This window comes from Bufo gargarizans, unplaced genomic scaffold, assembly GCF_014858855.1.
Source record: "Bufo gargarizans isolate SCDJY-AF-19 unplaced genomic scaffold, ASM1485885v1 fragScaff_scaffold_726_pilon:::fragment_2:::debris, whole genome shotgun sequence".
Lineage (NCBI taxonomy): Eukaryota > Metazoa > Chordata > Amphibia > Anura > Bufonidae > Bufo > Bufo gargarizans.
Genome location: NW_025334173.1, coordinates 319080 through 332866, shown reverse-complemented (window position 1 = coordinate 332866; position 13787 = coordinate 319080). Strand labels below are relative to the sequence as shown.

At 41.8% G+C, this 13787-nt stretch overlaps 1 protein-coding gene across 2 annotated transcripts in view; it reads left to right on the top strand.

Moving 5' to 3' along the window:
* Nucleotides 1–13787, top strand: part of LOC122922802 (WD repeat-containing protein 64-like) — a 61786-nt gene that overhangs the window by 29914 nt on the left and 18085 nt on the right. The window contains exons 12-19 of one of the 2 annotated variants that reach the window (XM_044273540.1): nucleotides 903–1009; nucleotides 6822–6916; nucleotides 6996–7050; nucleotides 7129–7174; nucleotides 9851–9904; nucleotides 12527–12683; nucleotides 12865–12954; nucleotides 13063–13121. In XM_044273540.1, coding sequence (XP_044129475.1) covers nucleotides 903–1009; nucleotides 6822–6916; nucleotides 6996–7050; nucleotides 7129–7174; nucleotides 9851–9904; nucleotides 12527–12683; nucleotides 12865–12954; nucleotides 13063–13121 — 663 coding nt within the window. Of the gene's footprint in view, nucleotides 1–902; nucleotides 1010–6821; nucleotides 6917–6992; nucleotides 7051–7128; nucleotides 7175–9850; nucleotides 9905–12526; nucleotides 12684–12864; nucleotides 12955–13062; nucleotides 13122–13787 lie in introns of both variants that reach the window. The other variant, XM_044273538.1, reaches the window with a different exon arrangement.

Sequence of the window (13787 nt, the reverse complement as noted above, 5' to 3'; positions counted from 1 at the left end):
GTCTGATGGCTGGCTTACATGGGGGTCTGATGGCTGGCTGACATGGGGGTCTGATGGCTGGCTGACATGGGGGTCTGATGGCTGGCTGACATGGGGGTCTGATGGCTGGCTGACATGGGGGTCTGATGGCTGGCTGACATGGGGTCTGCTGGCTGGCTGACATGGGGGGCTGATTGCTGGCTGACATGGGGGGCTGATTGCTGGCTGACATGGGGGGCTGATGGCTGGCTGACATGGGGGGCTGATGGCTGGCTGACATGGGATCTGATGGCTGGCTGACATGGGTCCACATCCATGATGCGGAATGCACACGGCTGGTGACCCGTGTATTGCAGAACCGCCGTATGCGGGCTGCAATACGGCCACGGGGGGCATACGGTCGTGTGCAAGAGGCCTTAGGGTGTGCCTGGAACAAAAAACAGCCCATTACTTACCTAGCAGATCCTATGTCTCCGCTCTAGTTCTACCAGACAAGCTCTGCTGCAGTGGTGACATCACATTGACAACACGTGACCGCTGCAGTCAATTACTGGACTCAGTGGTGCGATTCTTGAGGCGAGTGATTGGCTGCAAAGCTCGTTCTCTTGGTAACTTCACTGCTGTAGCCGGGTCAACAGAGCTGGGAGATCCAGAGCAGAAGCATGGGAAATGTTTCATCGCACCTGTGGTTAGCACGCAGGGGAGTTCTTGTTGCCAGGTTCTCCTGCAGAATACCAGTAGTTATTATCAGGGTACAAAGTGGACTCTTTAAACTAAAACTACATTCCTACAATAGTGCCACATATTCACTGTGGCTTATTGTTCCTATTTTCAGGTGACTTTCTGTCATATACATTAAAACATATGAAATCCAGGTGGTTCATATGCTGTAAATGGAGAAGTAAAATGTGACTTTCATGTAGGTAATGAAGACATGGGATCTGTGGACAGGCCAGCTTATAGGCCAAGTACTAGCCACTCATGGCCACTCCTCGGTCACATGCATGGCACTGGACCCTGTTGGAAATAGGTACAGTGATTTTCTTAACCATTTAGCTACCTATAAATAAATATGAGAAGGAATATGTCCTCTGTGTTACTGAAAAAGTTGAATGAATGAAGACTATTAAGACTGAAGATATATATGAATTGATCATGGCAGTATACCATAAAGGAGCTGACCCACGAACAACATTTATCACCTAACTACAGTTTGCGTACTGACCCCCATTCACTATGGGACTGTTAGAGCGATGTACTCGGCAGTCCCATGAAAGTGAATGGAGTGATGGTCTTGCATGTGCAGTGCAGCTCCATTCACATAGGGGTCCTAGCAGTCCGAACCCTAGTAAGCATACATTTATCACCTATTCTGTGGATAGGTGGTAAATGTTGTTCATGAGACAACCTCTGTAACCCATGGGGGAGATTTATCAAACTGGTGTAAAGTACAACTGGCTTAGTTGCCCATAGCAACCAGTCAACTTCCACCTTTTCGATTTTCAGAGCTTCTTTGGAAAATGAAAGGAGGAATCTGATTGGTTGCTATGGGCAACTACGACAGTTCTACTTTACACCACTTTGATTCCCCCTATATCTCAACCTTTTGAGAACCATCATACACACAAACATCACACCAATACCAGGTACTGCTTTACACCCTGTATTAGGGCACGTTCACATGAGGCAGATGTGTTGCTTACTGTACATTTTTGGAAGTGGCCGATTGCAGTAGTCTGTGGACTAGGAAACCTAGACAAGAATAGCATGTGGCCGCTTGCTGATCACCAGCTAATTTATCATAGTGCTCCTTGGGCTACTTTCACACTTGCGGCATGACGGATCCGACAGGCTGTTCACCATGTCGGATCCGTCCTGCCGCTGTTTCGCCGGACCGCTGCTCCATCCCCATTGACTATAATAAGGACGGGGGCGGAGCTCCGGCGGTGCATGGCGAAAGCCACCGGACTAAAAAGTCCTGCATGTCCGACTTTTTAGTCCGGTGGCTTTCGCCGTGTTGTGCCGGAGCTCCGTCCCCGTCCCCATTATAGTCAATGGGACGGAGCAGCGGTCCGGCGGCATGGCGAAATAGCGGCAGGACGGATCCGACATGGTGAACAGCCTGTCGGATCCGTTCTGCCGCAAGTGTGAAAGTAGCCTTAGTTTGTTCTATGACTGTTTAGTCAATCCTTCATCTGTTGAATCAGAATTAATCAGTATTAATTAATATCATTAATATATAATTAATATGAATTAATATCAGAATTAATCAGTAATTTTAAACCAAGGGAACCTTGGTGCCCTATTTTTATTGTGGTATGGGCCTTCCTTGCCTAAAAAGCCCCCTAATTTATCAAGAGTGTTGAGCTCCTTGCTATGGCTCCATCCATCTTGCCTTCATCCACTGATCAGAATCTATGTAGTTTAGAGTCAACGGAACTAGGGTGCCCTGTTTTATTGTGGTGGAGTCAAGGGGGACTTCACCACAATAAAGGTGCCCTGTGCTATGTCTGTGCCTGAACTCCTTTCAGATGTATGGAATACTTTTATGGTTGCAGCAATTACCGTATATAGCCCAGGCCGCAGTCACAGCTCTACAGACTGCTCATGTGCATATAACCATAGAAATGAATGGGTCAATGTTCAGTCCGGGGGCTGATCGTTGTAAAAATGGATTGTGTATTGAAGTCAGTGGGGAAGCAGAAGAAACCTCTGGCAGTTTTAGAAGTGTTTTTGAAAACGCATCTGAATTATATCTGAACCTTGATAAGAAAAATGCTGGCAAAAACCTCTTCTAAATCCTCTTCCAAATGTTCAGCCAAAGCCTCTTCCAAATCCTCAGCTAAAAAAATTTCTAAAATGCTTGTAATACCCCTATAAATCTGCCATCAAATTAGAAATCTGCCACCAAAAATTTTCAGCTACGGTAGTAATCTGCTACTGATTTTCCTGCCGCAGGTTTTGTGAACTTAGGCTATATTCACACATCCATTTCTGATGCCTTTCTGAGAAACGGACTTTAAAAACGGTCCCCTTCAATTGTATGAGGGCTGGTGAAAACGGACAGAATAGAACATGTTCTATTTTTTTACATCTGTTATTCGCTGGCCTTAAAAAAAATCAATAAAAAAAACCAGCAGTGTGAATAACCCAATAGACTACCATTGTTCTTAAAATGCGATTTAATGCGTTTTGCACGCACGTGATAAAAAAAATTGAAGGTTTACAAACCACATCTCTTAGCAACCATCCGCACTTGCTTTTCACACAGCCCCATTCGCTTCTATGGGGCCAGCGTTGTGTGAAAATCGCAGAATATGGAACATGCTGCGATTTTCACGCAACGCACAAGTGATGCGTGAAAACCAAAGATCAAGTACACAGACCCATTGAAATGAATGGGTCCGGATTCAGTGCGGGCGCAATGCGTTTGCATCACGCTTTGTACCAGCGAGGGAAAACTTGTGTGAAAGGGTCCTTAGCCTTAACTTAGAATGATCGTTTTCTTTTTGTGCAGTGGTGGTGTTCGCTATTTTTAATGTTTGATGAACTGAACACAAATGAAATGACATAGATGGCTAGCATTTTCGGAAATAGGGGTCATCACATAAATAGCATGTTGTACGAAGATGTTAAAATAATGAAACCATACCAGTGTTTCTTACTCTACCTGCAGATATATATATTACAGTTTTGACTGACTAGGCAGCATGTATTTACTCACTTGTGTTTTATGCAGTGCTTTGCTGTTGTGTTTGGATATATGAAGTTATATTGTTCTTTGTGATATATAATGCTTGCCAATCTTTAGCTGCTTTCATAGCATCATCACCTTTGGCCGTTGACACACAATGTAATCTACAACCCGTAATTATGCACATGCTTGGTGGCAGACTTATCCTCCGCAGAACCGCTAACCGTCTCAAGCTCCTAATTCCTCCTGGAGATAATTAGGAGTCGGTGTCATCAGTGCATCTCTATTATCAGCAGTCTCAGGAGATGGAGAAACAATGACAGATGACTTACGCCCATGGGAAGGAGTGTGCTGGTAATACCAGTGTGGCCAGTTGGTATACTGACGGATGACATGATGGTATATCATGTGGTTACCACTTAGGAGAATGCAAGGTGATAGTGACATGAGAAGCCGTTCTAATCACAAGAGGAAGAATATCCCAGGACGCTCCTAGGATTCAACCGCTTTAATTAAGCACTAATCGACCAGTAGCATCTAGCAATTTCCTTCCATGGTCCAGACGCACAGATCTTAGTCCCTGCTGTCTCATTATACTGATTCCCTGTAATTCCAGTCTGTATATTGGCCACAGCACAAATTGTTTGGTAACTCAGTCATTATTATGGAGACATGCTCAATAGAAATTGTCTGTTTCAGCATTAAAGTACTTGACTGTAAAATGCTGCAGATCAGTGGCAAAATCTGCATGAATAAGGCTACTTTCACACTGGAGTTATGGTTTCCGTTTGTGAGATCCGTTCAGGGCTCCCACAAGCGGTCCAAAGCGGATCCGTTTTGACCTTAATGCATTCTGAATGGATAAGGATCTGCTCAGAATGCATAAGTTTGGCTTCGTTCCGCCTCCATTCGGCTTTCGAGTCGGTCACCAAAACACTGTTTGCAGCCTTTTGCTGTCCCCCTGACGAAACTGAGCCAAACGGATCCGTCCTGACACACAATGTAAGTCAATGAGGATGGATCCGTTTTCACTGACACAATATGGCACAATAGAAAACGGATCCGTCCCCCATTGACTTTCAATGGTGTTCAAGGCGGATCCGTTTTGGCTATGTCACAGATAACACAAGCGGATCCGTTCTGAACGGATGCATGCGGTTGTATTATCTGAATGGATGCATTTGTGCAGATCCATGACGGATCCGCACAGAACGCGAATGTGAAAGTAGCCTAACATGCAAACTTTGCTGTGGATTTGCCTTGGACTTCAGCCTCTCCACTGCAAAGGGGTGAATCCCCTGCAGAAATCCACGGTATAAATTGACATATTGCTGGTGCTGTAAATCCGTGTTCACACAATGAATTTTGAAAAGTTTTCCAATTTTTTTATTCGCATTTGGTGCGTTTTTTTAAAACTTTTTTTATGCAGTGTTTTGAAGCAGTTTTTAAGTCAAATTGGAGTGTGTACTTAATTCCAAACCTGCATTTTTCACACACAGTTTTTGGAGCAGATCCACGTCAAAATCCATGCAAAAACACATAGCTCATATGGTGCGTTTTTATTTAACACTTCCCATTCATTTTAATGGGAGATTCAGATTCCGCGCCAAGACAGGGCATGCTGCTTCTTTTTTCTGGCACGGTTCATACACCCAAGTGCTACTTCCCATTAAAATTAAAACGTGCCAAAATACTCAGTGTGAACGGACCCTTGGGAAGCAAGAGAAAAGTCAGTTCTTGAAGTTGATGCATTCGCATCTCCATTTTCCATTAATTCTTTTGGAACACTTAAAGGTTTAATACAGTTTGTAAAATCAGTTTTGAATACCTTGAGGGGTGCAGTTTCTAAAATGGGTTCCCTTTTTTGGAGTTTCTACTCTAGGGGTGCATCAGTTGGTCTTCACATTTGACATGGCAGCTTAAAATTATCCTAGTGAAATCTGCTTTCCAAAAACCATATGGCGTTCCTTTCCTTCTGCGCCCTGCCGTGTGCCCGTACTGTAGTTTACCTTTACATATGGGGTGCTTCTGTTAACTACAGAATCAGCGCAATAAATATTGAGTTTTGTTTGGCTGTTAACCCCTTGCTTTGTTAGTGGAAAAAAATTCATTAAAATGGAAAATCTGCCAAAAAAGTGAAATTCTGAAATTTCATCTCCATTTTCCATTAATTCTTGAGGAACACCTAAAGGGTTAAAGGGAACCTGTCACCAGGATTTTGTGTATAGAGCTGAGGACATGGGCTGCTAGATGGCCTCTAGCACATCCGCAATACCCAGTCCCCATAGCTCTGTGTGCTTTTATTGTGTAAAAAAAACGACTTGATACATATGCAAATTAACCTCAGATGAGTCCTGTCCCTGACTCATCACAGGGACAGGACTCATCTCATGTTAATTTGCATATGTATCAAATCAGTTTTTTTACACAATAAAAGCACACAGAGCTACGGGGACTGGGTATTGCGGATGTGCTAGAGGCCATTTTACAACCCATGTCCTCAGCTCTATACACAAAATCCTGGTGACAGGTTCCCTTTAACAAGGTTTGTAAAATCAGTTTTGAATACCTTGAGGGGTGTAGTTTCTCATTTTGGTTGGTTTCTATTATGTAAGCCTCGCAAAGTCACTTCAGACCTGAACTGGTCCTTAAAAAGTGGGTTTTGGAAATTTTCAGAAAAATTTAAAGATTTGCTTCTAAATTTCTAAGCCTTGTAACATCCCAAAAAATAAAATGGCATTCACAAAATGATCCAAACATGAAGTAGACTTATAGGGGATGTAAAGTAATAACTATTTTTGGAGTTATTACTCTCTATTATAAAAGTAGAAATTTTGGGTAAATTTGTTTTTTTTTTTTTTAATAAAAATGACATTTTTTGACTCATTTTTACCACTGTCATGAAGTACCATATGTGACGAGAAAACAATCTCAGAATGGCCTGGATAAGTAAAAACGTTTTAAATTTATCACCACATAAAGTGACACATGTCAGATTTGCTAAAAATGGCGTGGTCCTTAAGGGGTTAAATAGATGTAGTAATCTGCAGCCTCTCACAATTTTCTAGTGATAAAAACAGAATCTATCCAGTTTACAGAATGTATAATTTATGTGATCTGATTATTTTCCATGTCTGTGTATTTCCAGACTGGTATCAGGTGGTAAAGATGGGAGTGTAAAGCTGTGGGACTACAACTCCAATTTTCTCACCCCTACAAGGGCACTTATACAGGGCAGCACAGGTTGGTTTCTGGAGCTTTAATATTAACATGTCACTAACTACACACTTGTCAATGACTGTTTCTTTCTATTCCCTAGCAGGCGGCTCTAGAGGTGGAATCAGTGACCTCATATATGCACCACACAACCACAATCGGTATGTATTGATGCATCGGCACACATTCTTTGTCCTGTGTGTAAATGAACTAACCATCACATTGTATTTAATTTAAAGGTATATAGTATCTGTTTCCTATGACGGGCAAATCCGAATATTTCCGGTAAGTTAGAACAAATCCTGAGCTGTACACATTACTCATTCTTAGCATATAGACGAGCGTATTAGCAATGCGTATATAGTCCGGATTTTATGTACCAGAATCCGCTGTTAATGTTAATGAATAGAGCTATTCACATGGGCGTATAATTTCCATCAGTATTTGAAATCCACAGCATGTCCGAGTTTTGTGCAGATTTCCAAATACACACATTACAGCCTGTGCAGTGCATAAATAAGGAAGGAAGAAATACACATGGAAATCCTGATAAAATCCTGATGACAATACTGATGGTATATCATCAGGATCCTGAGCCAGACGCTCGTCTGAAAGCTGCCATAGGCCAGATATCTTATCTAAATATATAATAAAAAAAAAACACGGCAGCTTTCTTCTAGAAGCTGTTTGGTCTGGCTCAGGACTGCATTTGAGCTGCAATGCCAGGCACAACCTGTTTACAGGTGTGGCACTGTTTTTGGAAGAAGGCAGCCATGATCATCTAATGCTGTACAATACAACCTTTTTGATGAAGTGTTCAGTTATAGGCTGTCTGGTTAAGAAAACACATTCTCAAATACCTCTCCTGTTCAGGACCCACATCCATTAGCCAGAGAGAAAACAACAAAAAGTCACTTGCTCTGGAGGATCAGACATGATCCATCAGTTTCAGGAAAATACATCAATAAGTGCTCCTGAGGATTCATAAAATCTGTCTGGATTCTTCCCCGTTGTGTTTCCAGGGTTGCCAGCAGATGGTTCTCATGTCTATATATAATGTCCACTTGTAGTTGTAACTGGGTTCTTGTCCAAAGTTTGCACTTTGGCTAGCTCTGTCATTCGGAAGAACTTCCCCAAGTCTCCTTTTATTTTACTTTTAGGTGGCTGGCATACCCAACAGCATATCGTTGCCCAATACATTTGCATGGCCGCTGGAATAAATATTGCGGTTAGCTGGAAAAAACAGACCTTTCTTTTAAAAGAAGGGTTCTCTTGGAATTATTCAAAATCTCCACCAGCAACATGTCTTAGAATGTGAGCAGGACTGGCTTCCACTTGCCTAAGCTGGTGAGGGGACAGGGCCTGCTCTACAATAGATGGTAATGATGTGAATCTGCAAACAATAGCATCTGTTTTTTTAGACAATTTTTGCCCTGTTTCTAGGTTAAAAAAAGGTAAACATAGTAACATAGTACATAAGGCTGAAAGAGACATCTGTCCATCCAGTTCAGCCTGTTATCCTGCAACTTGATCCAGAGGAAGGCGAAAAAAAAAAACTGAGGTAGAAGCTAATTTTCCCCACTTTAGGGGGAAAAAAATTCCTTCCCGACTCCAATCAGGCAATCACAATAACTCCCTCGATCAACGAACCATCTCTAGTAGCTATAGCCTGTAATATTATTACGCTCCAGAAATACGTCCAGGCCCCTCTTGAATTCCTCAGGCAGAGAGTTCCATAGTCTCACTGCTCTTACCGTAAAGAATCCTCTTCTATGTTTGTGTACAAACCTTCTTTCCTCCAGACACAGAGGATGTCCCCTCGTCACAGTCACCGTCCTGGGAATGAATAGATGATGGGATAGATCTCTGTACTGACCCCTGATATATTTATACATAGTTATTATCTCCCATCAGTTGTCTTTTTTCTAAAGTGAATAACCCTAATGTTGATAATCTTTCAGGGTACTGTAGTCCCCCCATTCCAGTTATTACTTTAGATGCCCTCCTCTGGACCCTCTCCAGCTCTGCTATGTCTGCCTTGTTCACAGGAGCCCAGAACTGTACACAGTACTCCATGTGTGGTTTGTAAAGTGGCAGGACTATGTTCTTATCACGGGCATCTATGCCCCTTTTAATGCAACCCATTATCTTACTGGCCTTGGCAGCAGCTGCCTGACACTGGTTTCTACAGCCTAGTTTGCTGTCCACTAAAATTCCTGACTTCCATGTCAGTGTAAGGGCTCATGCACACGACCGAATGCCCTCCGAGACTCCGTGAGTGGGCCATATGTCCCGGAGCAGCATACATCGTGCACACGGGAGCACACAGCATCATAGGTTACTATGATGCTGTGCGCATCGGGCCGCCCGCGGGGCTATTGTCCCGCACTCATAAGATCATATGAGTGCGGAACAATAGTCTCGTGGGCGGCCCAATGCGCACAGCATCATAATAATCTATGATGCTGTGTGCTCCCGTGTGCACGATGTATGCCGCTCTGGGACATATGGCCCACTCACGGAGTCTCGGAGGGCATACGGTCGTGTGCACGAGCCCTTACCCAGTGTTTTACTATTTAGTATGTACTCGTGACTTGCATTATTCCTTGCCATATGCATAACCTTACACTTGTCAGTGTTAAACCTCATCTGCCACTTCTCTGTCCAAGCCTTCAATCTATCCAGATCTAGTAGATCTTTTTTCTTCAAAAAACAGGTGCAAACTTTGCATAGTTTAAAAATGGGTCCAGTTTCTTTAAAAAACCAATTCTTTGCCAGAAACACAACACATGTTCATTGTGTATTAAATGTTGTAGTGGTTTGTGTTACTATTCTTGAAATAAAAATTCAATAAAAGATTTTGAAACTAGAATATCTTCACATACGCATAACATGGTTTATCAATGTATTGCAGTGTATATTTTTTTTTAATGTATCTTTCATTTTTTTTTTAACCAAAAGTTGGATGCTGTAACACCAGAAGTACTGCCAAAATTTACCTGGAGTATTAATATGGTGAGTTGTGTCCAGACTATACGGAATGCTTGATGCCTCGCCTGAGGGAGTTAGGCTTTCATATATGGTGGAGTGGGAGAAGGATTTACAGGAAGAATACCCACTTTCAGAGTGGTTTCTCCGTTCCCAGACCTTAACCAAAAACTCCTGGCAAACCACACTGGCAGAGACCTCTGTGAAGGTCCTTCACAGGGCCCATCTAGTACCCTTCAGGCTACATTGTATATACCCAGAAGTATCACCACTATGCTTTAGAGGGTGTACGGAGGACGGTACAGTCTACCATATCTGGTGGACATGCCCCCATGTCCAGCTGTTCTGGTCCAAAATAGGCAGATTGATCTCCACAATATTAGGATGTAACTACCAGCCCACTCCCTCCTTATGTCTTTTAGGAGATAAACCCCCTTGGCTGACATTTGCCAAGTTCAAATTATCGCAACATATCTTACTGGCTGCCAGAATCCATATTGCGTTTAAATGGAAAAGTGATACGTTAAGTTTTCAAGCAGTTATAGACAGAGTCAATAGGATTTTACTATATAAAAAACTTTCAGCCATTCGTATGGATACATTTGAGGCTTTTGAAAAGCTATGGGAGCCCTGGGTTTCCTCCTCTTACTCCACCAATATACAACAAAGTACATCGTTGTAATATCTGATGCACCTTGCATGGAGGCCTCAAGTATACAAGGCTTTTAGACCACTTGAACACGTATGGTTGTACTATTCTACACCGTCTCCTTACAAATAACCACTATAGGATCGCCCTTCGATTATTGTTACTGTAATCTTATTTTATTTCTTTGATTGTCTTATGTGTTTGAACATAATACCTATGTCATTGGTATCTCATGATGTTTTTATGATGCTATACATTTTCAATAAAGCATTTGAAACATAATATGGTGAGTTGTGCTCTCTAACATTCCTTTACAAGACGAAGAAAGAAAGTAGGTTAAAATTATGCAAATCTGCTGTGGGGACGGTAAAATAATAAAATAACTTTCCTCACATTCACCAGATCCAGCGTTTCTTCACATGCCAGTGTAGTCTATACACCGCTAAAACCAATGATTGGCTGCAGCGGTATACATGACGTCAGCACTGCAGTCACAATAATACATGACTGGCTGCAGTCCAGGGAGGAGGATGGAGCAGCGATCCTGGAGCGGAGGGGCTGGTGTAAGTGAGGCGAGTTATTGTATTATTCTACCAGCCCCACAGCAGATTAGTATAGTCAAATGTAACTCAGAATGAGCAGTAAACCCCTTTAAGGCCAAACATGTTGAATGCTTTCTGCAGCATTTCTACGATAACTGAAGTATACACGCGTTACATGTGGATTATGCATCACAGTATGGAAAGTATTTTTTGTGGCGTCTGCATTTATTCTACCACTTAACCACAGGCACAAACAGCACACAGAGGGCACTTCTGCAAGCAGGGACGTACCTGGGATTTTATATAGTAATTTCATTTGTACACAGAAGACACACACAAACTGTATACAGTGTGCAGTCTGACATTCAGCATAAACCATTCCTGTCTTCCAAATAAGAGGACTGTTCTTTGTAGTCTAATTTGTTTATTTGTCAACAGGTCGTACATATGTGATTGATTATATACGATTGATTGATTGGTAAAACAGGATTGTTTGGTAAAACTACAAGAATACAAATAACAAGTATTAAGCATGGATAGCATGTACTATAACATTTGCATTGACAGTGAAAGCACATGGTAAAATGGCTGCCTATACATAGGATTACATGTCTAACATCTAACAGTTATAACTCCCTGAATAACAATTACAACTTACGACTGAACAGCTCTGCATCACACAATATCCCTGAAACAAAGGTAGATCTCTCAACAGATATGCTTTTACAAGGATGATGGAGTTTTAGAAAAAGACATGCATAGGAGAGCTCTGTACTGTGTCCTGGAGACTAGAGACTTCTCTTACCCAGGATGCTTTGCATTCCCACAATGTAGTGCACCACCCACAATGCTATAGTATTGTAACAGGAAAAACAAAGTGTAATACAACTTAACACCACTAGATGGTGCTGTCATGTATTTATGTATGTATGAGGTCCCTGTGAGTCTCGTACAGATTTCAACTGGCTGATCGTTTTGTTTTTAGGGAGATAAGCTGCTACCAGAGGGGTCTGCTAGTGGCTTTCTCCCCTCTCCACAGTCAGTGAGCCAATAGGGTCAAGAGAGATGACTGCCAGCAGAACAAGCATTCTAACTTCAGCTATGTAGTATGTATGGCCAGCCTTATTTGCTCTGCTGAACTTCTCTTCAACAGGACTGGACTGCACCAGCCAGCACTGATCTGGAGATGCTGGAACGTCTAATACACAAGCTCATATATGGGTCATAGATGAGTCAGAAGGAGTGTGGGCACAAGGGGGAGGTTTTAACTATGTAATCCTTCCATTATGTATGCCTCTGGCTAAAAATTTATTTTTCACCCAAGTTAGACTTTTTACATAGCCATGACTTCTTCATATATGAGCCACACTCTGCTACTTACCAGTAGATTACAGTACGTTTTGCCCTCACTATGTTATAGAATGAAGATATATTCTTTTTTTTTTTTTTTATGTCAAGACAAATGAACATGAAAACAAATTCTGCCTGGCTTCATCCTCCTCTAATATGGTTGCCGTGTCCAGCTGTAATGGTGAAGTTTATGTGTGGAGCCTTGAAACTGGGGAGTTCCTGTGCCATCTTAATTCTTCTAATGGAGAAGTGGACAATGAAATAGGTATCTTCAGAGCACAATACAACAGAAATTATGTCTTCTGGGCCTTTTTACTGCTTTACTTCCTTTTTTAATAGTCTGTCCTATTAACACGTTTGTCCGCCTTCCATAGGCATAGCTCAGTATACAAAGTGGACTGCATAAATGCCATTTGTTGCAACAACGGTTATTCCCTCCTTTTTAGGTAATTTAGCCATAAGCAAAGCTGTTTTTCTTTGCTCAAGATTTGATAGGAAAAAAGACTCTGCAGTTCTAATAACCAGCGGACCTAGAGGTAAGCTTAGCTACGGCACCAAGAATAACCATGAGTATTAAACTCAAGTATTTGCGGCAAAACAGTCATTATTTCCAATCACAGTACATTTCATCTTATTTGTTTTAGGTTATATAACTTTTTGGAATATTGTTGGTGGCGGCAAAGTGTTTGCAAGGTTTGAAGGGGTGAGTATATTAGGTGATTTACACTTTTGAATACTCTGAATATGTCTATTGCCTAGTGTAAGAAATAAAACAGGTTACTTCTCAGTATATACAGCCTACAGTCAGATAAATAATACAATTAATAAAAATCTGTCAGACCGTTTGTCTAATAACTCAGGTCTCCAGTCTCACTTACCTCTCCTGAATGATCTAAGCTGATTTATGATTGATCAACCTTTGATTTGGTCATATCTCAGCTTAGAAGATAATTCATGAAAGGAGAAGGGGGCAGCAACCAAACCATCAGACAGCCATCTGACTGATTTGCTAGTGAATGACATTTTGCAGCCTGCTGTGTATTGGAAAACATGTCAGCTGCAGAAGCTATACAGTCTCATCTGCCAGAAAACTGATTTGTCAGGCATAATAATTTGTCTGCTAGTCACCATAATTGTTACGTGTAAACAGCATTTGAAAGACTTCTCCATTATAGGGAACAGAAATTTTTTATTTTAGGACAATCTTCTCAGATCAGCTGTTATTGCAGCTTTGCCCCATTGATCTGAATGGGACCAATATTGGTTGGAGCATACTCAGGGGACATTACAATATACCTAAAACTGTATGAAATGGATAGAGGTCATACAGCAAGTATGCAACATAGTGTTCACAACATACTACATAGTG